The 8,467-nt window shown below is 33.4% G+C and overlaps 1 protein-coding gene and 1 long non-coding RNA gene across 4 annotated transcripts; both read left to right on the forward strand.

Moving 5' to 3' along the window:
- The first annotated feature begins 1,548 nt into the window (after positions 1-1,548).
- On the forward strand, positions 1,549-2,546 carry LOC148691180 (uncharacterized). The gene is made up of 3 exons (XR_015955541.1): positions 1,549-1,619; positions 1,947-2,005; positions 2,241-2,546. It is a non-coding gene; the product is annotated as an uncharacterized LOC148691180 (long non-coding RNA).
- Positions 2,547-6,053: 3,507 nt separating this feature from the next.
- LOC148691181 (uncharacterized) lies at positions 6,054-6,901 on the forward strand. Of its 3 annotated transcripts, none has more exons than XM_088684599.1 (3): positions 6,054-6,276; positions 6,370-6,425; positions 6,495-6,901. In XM_088684599.1, exons 1-3 carry the CDS (start codon positions 6,216-6,218, stop codon positions 6,666-6,668), a joined length of 291 nt encoding a protein of 96 aa, XP_088540725.1. In that variant the 5' UTR covers positions 6,054-6,215; the 3' UTR covers positions 6,669-6,901. The 3 variants fall into 3 exon arrangements, with proteins under 3 accessions (XP_088540725.1, XP_088540727.1, XP_088540726.1); XM_088684601.1 differs by having other exon boundaries at positions 6,060-6,276; positions 6,540-6,901; XM_088684600.1 differs by having other exon boundaries at positions 6,064-6,276; positions 6,525-6,901.
- The last annotated feature ends 1,566 nt before the right edge of the window (positions 6,902-8,467 follow it).

Genomic DNA, 8,467 nt, shown 5'->3' on the forward strand with positions numbered 1-8,467 from the left:
TGGGGAACAAGCATATAATGTGTGTTTATTTAAGTATTCAACAAGTCTCTTACAATTTATTGAAAAAAAAATAAAATGCAAAATGAAAGTTATCTATTTTCTTCTAAGTGAGTCGCAACTAGGCGGGTGCCTAGGCAGGTTTGGGCGGGCTAGGCGGGTGCCTCAGCAGGTCTAGACGCCCTTTTTTAATTTTCAAACGTTTGGGCATTAATCGGGGTGGTGACCAACCGCCTAGCGCCTAGGGCGTTAGGTAGGGATTTGTAGAACATTCTAGATCGTTGAAGTTAGTTTCGTAGACTGCGCATCCAGTTAAAATAATAGATTTGACAAACAATTAGAGTTTATTCTATACTTCCACTAAGTAGAATGTAAGGTTTTGTGGTAACCACTGGTGTAAGTATTTTAAATTGATGATTAGGTTCGTTCATCAACATCAAAGTTAAAATAACCATCAGATCATGATGATACGTTTCTAATTGTTGAATGATTTCATCTCGCTACCTAATTTTGGAAATTTTCATCTGGAGTGATTTTCAACAGCTGCCCTCTCGGAGTATATACCAACTACATTGACAGTTGGACCGTTGAAATTAATTTTGTAGACTGTGAAAATCACCAAAGGGATTGAATATGCCAAAATGTCCCTGACTTTTTGCTGATGAAATATTTCATTTTGCCCAATGGACTGTAAACCGAAATCCTAAATCATTAAATATATGTTTGTGTGATTAAACATGAAGGGTTTGTCGGGCAAAAGATGTCATATTACGCACCATTTTTTTTTCCTTGGAGCAAAATTTACCCAATGAAGATTACTTTGCCCGTCAAACTGTTTTTGTCAGCCAAAAGTTTCTAAAATAACCAAAACGTTGACCAATTTTGTCCCAACTAAGTTTTTTTATTCCATCGCGTAAAGTTTCTTTGCCCGATGAAAGATAGTTCTTTTCGTCAGACAATTGATAATTTCTGGTAGTGAAATCGTTATTTACATTTACAATGTTGTAGTCCTTTTCCAAATATTATAATTTGCATGGTAATAACAGAAGTTTTTGCAATAAATTTCTCATACCCAATTCTGCTGAGCCCCTAAAAAAAAAAGAAAAAAAAAAACAGAAGTTTTTGCAACCCAAGTGGAACCTCCCCATTGCATGGAGCTGGGTGAAAAGGAAAAGTAAAAATAAACAGAAGGTTTAAATAAATACCAAAAATATAGATTAATTGAGTGACGCAATATATCCTACTAGTAGAAGCCACAAGAGAAAATACGGAGGTTCAGCCGTGCATGCAAGAATCACTTTTGTTTCTGCCCATAAACTGTTAAAACTTTTTGGGTAAGTCCACCTCGGATTTGGCATCTTAGTTAAAAGTTGAGAGCATAATTACAGAACAGAAGTTAGTATGGTTGACTTTGTAATTGGGAAAGAAATTGATCACCACTACACAGTAAGTTGCAGTTGCACCATGAAAAGTAGTCTTGGATCGATATATGCATCTCCTTTACCAACAATATAAAAGCTAGCTAGCACAACCCTCTTCCTCCTCAGATATCACATTCAGCATGGATCGTTATATCAAAACCTTTGTTGTCATTCTCTTACTCCTTTTCGACATTTCTTCAGGTCCGAGCATGTTAATATAATATATAAAGTGCTATCAGAGTGTCAGTTAATTAGGTTTACAATGAATGTATTGGACGGATCTCTTTCCTTCAAAATTCAAGGATTAAGTGATTCGGACTTTTAAAATTTGGTCCAACAACCAAAAATTATTATAACTTTTAAAAGTTTTTACTACATTCTCTGTTTTTAGCCATTGGATCAAATTTCAAAGGTCCGGATCACTTGATCTTGGACTTTGAAGGGAGAGATCTGGAGAGGATCTCTTTCTGAATGTATTACATGTGTGTGTATTATATATTTATTTATTTAATTACTTAATTCATGCAGGCAGCAGAGTCAAAGGCTTCAGGCATGGTATCAGTCCTGCAAACCCTTCGTCAAGCAAGGTAACTATAATTTTCATGCACGAAGACGGGAAATGAAATCCACACTCTTGTTTTAATTTTGTCCCTTGATTTTTTTTTTTTTTATATTTATCCAATCGACAAACGACTAAAAATAGAGAACAGTGTGTAGGGGAGAATATGTCTCCTCATGAAAAAAACGTTTTTATGGATACTGATTATTTTTCAAATTTTTTGGTTAATTTTATAACTAATTTGTACTATGTTTGTCTTGAAGGTAAATGGTGAGATGGAGGTGAGAGAGCTGGTGGCAGTCGATGCAATGTTGGACTACGTGAAGCCAATGCCAAATCCCAGGCATGACAAAGGGAAGTCAGGTGGTGGTAATTAGTCAAGAAACTCCTTCCCATAATATGATGCCAGAACATTCCAATTAATCAATAAAATACTGCAGCTATGCGTGACTATAACAAGGGGAAGATCACATCATTATATATCCTTAGTAATTAATCTGTTTTTACCATATAAAGTATGTTCTTCTCTTTATGCCATAAATAAAGAAGGTGAAATATTTTTGTAGAAATGCAACAAGGTGTATTATTATCATTAATTAATATTATTTCGTGATCATTGTATTGACCTATATGTGTGTGTATATATATATGTATATGTATATGTATGTGTGTGTGTGTGTGTATATATATATATGTATGTATCTTCTTGACAAGTCCTATTGCATATTACAAATCATGTCTTCCATTAATGCAATGACTTTCTGCAATAATAACACCAATAATCAAAGTTTAAAGTGTCAACCTACGTGAAAATATATTGCCAAATTCCAATTAATTGATGCAGTTTTAGCAATTCGATGGTATTACCTATTTTCATCCATTCATTAATATGAGTGTCGTGTTTACTTATAGCGGCCTTGAGATCTTGAGGGTCCTAGGCGAGCTTCTAAGAGGGGGCCCCAAAATTTCCAAGTCCTTCGATGTGTCACACACATTCATATAGTTTTTTTTTTCCTTTCATTTTTTTAAACAATAAAGAGAAGAAGCCTCGAAATAGAGCACACAAGGAGTCTTGAGTTAAATTAAACAGTTTGATGAGCACAAGTTGGTTGTAACAAAAAAAATAACACACCAAACAAAATGCATAATCAACACCGAAACTTATAACTGCATCCAAACATCAACAATCAAGTTTTCTTCCTACCTCTTTCAACGGATAACATAACTGTCACCGAATCTATGGGATAATTAGATTAATTACCTCAAATTACAATCTTCTAAATTCTATGGGATAATTAATTTGCAAATATAGTGAAATAGTGCTAGGGAGATGGAGTTGCAGGGGAAGGCTCAAAGAAGTACGAAACCCTAGGCCCTAGGCTTCAATAGAATTTTTGAAACCCCCCCCCCCCCCCCCCCCCAAAAAACATACCATATTTTTGTACCATATTTTTATACCATCTTAGGTGGAATTTGATGTGGACAGCCATATCATTTGAATTAATCAGATTTTTAAATTTAGTTCATTATTTAATAAACTAATAATTAAGAAAAACTAGTTAATTAAATGATGATTGTGATATACGAAGAGTCTTTCTCCTTCTTTTCCTTGGGTTTTGCAAAATTTTCAAATGGTGTGGCTGTCCATATTAGATGTCACCTAAGATGATATAAAAATATGGTATGAATAACATTACTCTTCTCAATTTCTTTTTTTAATGTGTAATTTTTGTTTTGTTAAATGATGAAAGGAATAGAATGGACAGACTAAAAAACGGATGAAAAAGTAACGGAAGATAAGGAGAGAGAATTGAATTAGGTGGGATCGAACTCCCACACAGGAAGTCAGGAAAAAGTTCTTGACTTGTTATTATTTATAGATTACCACATAAGACAAAAAGAATTTCGGGGCCCCTCCCACTTGGGGGTTCTAGGCGGCCATCTCTTACGGCTTCCATGAGGGCCGGCCCTGTACTTATACCTAGAATAGCTATTGAAGTTATTATGGTTTCTGACTTTTTATGGGTTTATTAACACATACGAAATTAAAAGGTTTGTGAATCTCGCATTAACATCTGTAATCCAATACATGAAGAAAATCATGATTTAGAGATGAGATTTCTTAGGGGAAGAGATGAGATTTATTAATGCTTAAAATATACTACGAAATCTCTCAAATTCCCCAATTTTTCAAGATCTTTTAAAATCAATTTATAATTAAATACATCTGAAATTAAAGCTATAAACTCTTTTAAAAATTTGAGTTAATACATCTAGACTTTAGAAAATCACTTAAACTTTTGAATAAATACTCCTAAATTTATAAAAAGAATTGAAATCTCTCAAAATCTCAATTGAAACAGCCTTAGTTTCACTAGAAGCAAAGTAGTTGAATGAAAATATAAATAATTAAACAGGTAGGAATGCTGTCTGATTATCAGCTGACTCATGATATAACTATAAACCGCTGATATAAAAGGTGGTAGCATTAAAGCAAAGAGTAAAACTTAAGGCATAGTGGAGGTGGATAATTAATTTCTAATAAATAATTTAGCAATAGCAGGAATTGTGTGCTAGGATGGCACTGAGAGACAAGTAATGTGACTAAATTCCTTCTTGGATCGATGGAGTTGTCAAAGTTCACGAGTCAACTCTTCAGAACGTGTTTGTGGTATACAATGAATTGATAACCACCATTGAAATGCATCACAGATCCCTCTCTAAAAGCATGATATTAAGTAAATGTATGACATTTCCAACGAGTTTTTCAAAGAATCCCATGCTAAACCCATTATTTGACAGAGAAATAACCTAAGAGTAGAAGGCTATTGACAATAATAGAAACATGGGTTTACCAAGTCACCTCTAGAAAAAGAGAGCAACTTACATGGCAATTAATGACCACGTCACGCAATCGTGTGGGTTATGCATACAAAACCATTAAAATTAAAACGCAGAAGGCAGAAAAGGACTTCTAATTCTCTGTTTCTGATCAGTTTCCAGGGATGAGCACATTGAATTGTTAAATTTCCAGGTAAGCTTTTTGCTTTTAGGAAGTAGCCCATTGTTATGATGTTAGCCAACAAAATTTCAAGTTGTACAAAACCAACATGGATTAAATTGGAATCTTCATCATTTTAACCATTTAAGAAAAGAGCCTGCAAGGGCCAGCATAATCAAAATAAAACGCTCATTAAATTAATTGGAAGTGATTTATTTAATAGCAACAGGAGCGAGCTTAGCTCATTAGATTATGAATCCGATTATTAAAATTGTTATGGGAATTTTTTGTGCCACCCATTGAGGACTCATGCTCATAAGATGTGAATACTTAAGTTGAGCAAAGTACAATAGGTGTCAGTCCTACACTGCAAAAAGAGGGCGGGAAAAAGAGTCCGAAGAAGCAAGCAAAGGATAAACCCTAATTTCAACATTGTACTTATAATTTCTGTTGTCGCTAAATACTTTAAGACGAACTCCAATTTATGCGATGTTTTAAGGTGCATACAACTTATGTTAATTGTTGCATCTTTGTCATTGATATATAACATGTATACGTGTGCTTTTGAGTCAAAAGACACATATTAATATATATATCGAATAGTGCTCGTGAAATAAACTAATTGCCACAAGGTAAACTAGATATATGTATGGAATGAGACCTAACATCTGAAAGTGACCAACAAATTAAAGCTAAAAGCTTATAGAATAGATAGATAGATCAAAGGGGCAAGTGAATTCCAAAAGGTGAACAAAACCACAAGTTATGTTGTATTGTCCCACTCCCACACGTTCCACCTAATGCATTGTGCGACACATAAAAGGAGAAGCAAAGCTTTTGACGTTAAGGAATTTGAGTGGAGTTGACTTTGAGGTGGGGGATAAGGTTGTATTGTATATTTCCGGAATCATATCTTTTGTGTTTGGTAAGTAATTTTGAAAATCATCACAAAAGTAAAATTTAATGGGTATTGAAAATATAAATTACGTGGTTTAGTACTGAAAATATAAATTACGTGGTTTACTTCATCACCTTTTATAATAAAGATGGGGGACAAGATACACTGAAAAATTGCTACTCGACAAGCTTTGGGTAAGGGTCATTATGACTCTACATCTTTGTTGGCTCCATTTACTCGCACTCACAATTATAAAAACCAAGACTTCTGCACTTCTCCTCCAAACACTGAACTAGCTACAACAGCAATAAGCAAGGAAAAGAAAATATACACCCTAACATGCTTCCTCAAGTCAAGATTTTCACCCTCCTCCTCTTGCTCATTAACTTTTCGGTTTCAGGTAATATTTTAAGGTTGCAAATTCCTTTGGCTCCAAGTTTTCTGAAGCTGAGTTTAGAAAATACTTGAACCCTTTCTCTTCATTAATTTGTAGGAAGAGCTGACAGCTTCAAGGATGAACTGGGGCTCACTTCTTCAAGTGATCATGAGGTAATTAAAATATATATTGTATATTTCGTCAACGTCCATGCAAACAAACTGTATGATTTGGTGATTTAGTTTGATCTTGTTCTTAATCGTGTTTATAAGGTGGTTAATCAGCAGATGACAAAAGGTGGGAGAAAACTGCTCATTTCACTTGATGCAATTTCAGATTACGAGGAGGCAGGGCCAAATAAAGGTCACGTTCCACATAAAGAAGGGAATGCTGGTGGTAGAGGCGGGAATCCCTGAATAACTAGATGATCACATCCTTTTATTAGAAGCCGCATGATCTCTTGTGAAAACGCTATATATATATATATATAGAGAGAGAGAGAGAGAGAGAGAGAGAGAGAGAGAGAGAATGATGATGCACGTGTTTCTTGAGTGATGTTGAGTAAGAGAGTTTTATATATTTGGCTGTGAAACTGTGAAGACCATGATGAATGTATGTATTACTGGAATAAAATGTCAGAAATTCAGTATCTGCTTTCAAGTACTGTATATACATATCTTGATTAAGATCTAAATCTAGCTAGACTGACATGTAATCAAAATATGTGTATATCTTGGGATTATAATTATAAAGAGGCGAAACAAAACTCACACTGCCAAGGAAATTAATTTTTGATTCGGCATATAGGAACTAAGATATTGCAATATATATGCCAGTTTTTAGTCAAATCTCAAAGTGGGTGAATTCATAAGAAATATTTTGATTATACTATAGTTGCATCCAAAATAAATGAATATTGCAGACTACCATAAATGCAAGAATTACTGTTATCTTATGGGCATAACCATTTCGTTTTTTATTTTGTTCTCAATTTTTTTTTTTTCAAATTGAAAATTTGTCTGGTATCGGTTCTCATCTTTCAATTAAAACAAATAAAAGAAATTTGGATTTTTTTTTGTGATTTTTAAAAATTATTTGACTTTAAGTTTTCAATTTTTTCGTTTTTTGAAGGGAGCTTTATATATAGAGACCTAAACTTTCACTATATTTTAAGGAACTCCACTAGTTTTTAAACATATCGAGAAGAGACAAAAATATATAAATAATTAAAGCCCAGTCCAAAAACATGAAAACAATGTTTTAAAATATCAACTATACCCCTAAGGCTTTAGGATTGTTAATAGAACCTAACCCTCACAACTTCAACAAAATTAATATGTCTTATAAACTCAACTCATCATCAACTATTTCTACATAATCAGTTTTGAAACTATATGTAGAATCAGTTTCTTACTAGAATAAATCAACCTGTCATCGACCATTTTTTGTAGAATCAGTTCAACCCATCTTCGATCATTTTTGCAAAATCAGTTTAACTTGTCTTCGACATTTTTTGCAAAATTAGTTCAATCTATCCTCGACCATTTTTGTAGAATCAGTTCAACCCGTCTTTGACCTTTTTTGTAGAATTAGTTCAACCCATCTTCGACCATTTTTTGCAGAATCAGTTCAACCTGTCTTCGACCATTTTTGCAGAATCAGTTCAACCTATGTTTGACCATTTTTGCAGAGTTAGAGTCTTCAACCATTTTTGTAGAATTAGTTCAACCAGTCTTCTACTATTCTTGCAAAATCAATTCAATCTGTCTTTGACTATTTTTGCAGAATCAGTTCAACCCGTCTTCAACCATTGTTGCAGAATCAATTCAATCCGTCTTAGACCATTTTTGCAAAATCAGTTCAAATACATGTATAATCAGTTTTGTATACTTTTTTAGTATAATAATTTGGTATAGTTTTAGTAGAATTAGGTTGTATATTTTCAACACAACTACATATATGCCATTAGTCCAACCTGTCATCGATCAAATTATACATTCACAACACAAGAAAAAAACTACGGACTCATGCTATAAACTAAAAATGAGTTGCAATTTATTCTGACTTAAAACGAATTAAACAACTTTATATATATATATATATATATATATATATATATATATAAGTGCTACTAGATCCACCCCATTGTCTTATTTCTCCACCCATGTTATAATCTCACCCACCTTAAAAAGTTAAAAAATTAAAATGCTATTTC

The sequence above is a fragment of the Pyrus communis genome, chromosome 14 (genome assembly GCF_041283825.1).
Source record: "Pyrus communis isolate YQ-2024b chromosome 14, ASM4128382v1, whole genome shotgun sequence".
Lineage (NCBI taxonomy): Eukaryota > Viridiplantae > Streptophyta > Magnoliopsida > Rosales > Rosaceae > Pyrus > Pyrus communis.

Excerpts from the sequence above, each read along its gene's own strand:
- LOC148691181 (XM_088684599.1), top strand. The coding sequence starts at position 6,216 with ATGCTTCCTCAAGTCAAGATTTTCACCCTCCTCCTCTTGCTCATTAAC. Across the intron at positions 6,277-6,369 it reads CATTAACTTTTCGGTTTCAG|GAAGAGCTGACAGCTTCAAG; the intron begins GTAATATTTTAA and ends ATTAATTTGTAG. Across the intron at positions 6,426-6,494 it reads CTTCTTCAAGTGATCATGAG|TTTGATCTTGTTCTTAATCG; the intron begins GTAATTAAAATA and ends TTGGTGATTTAG.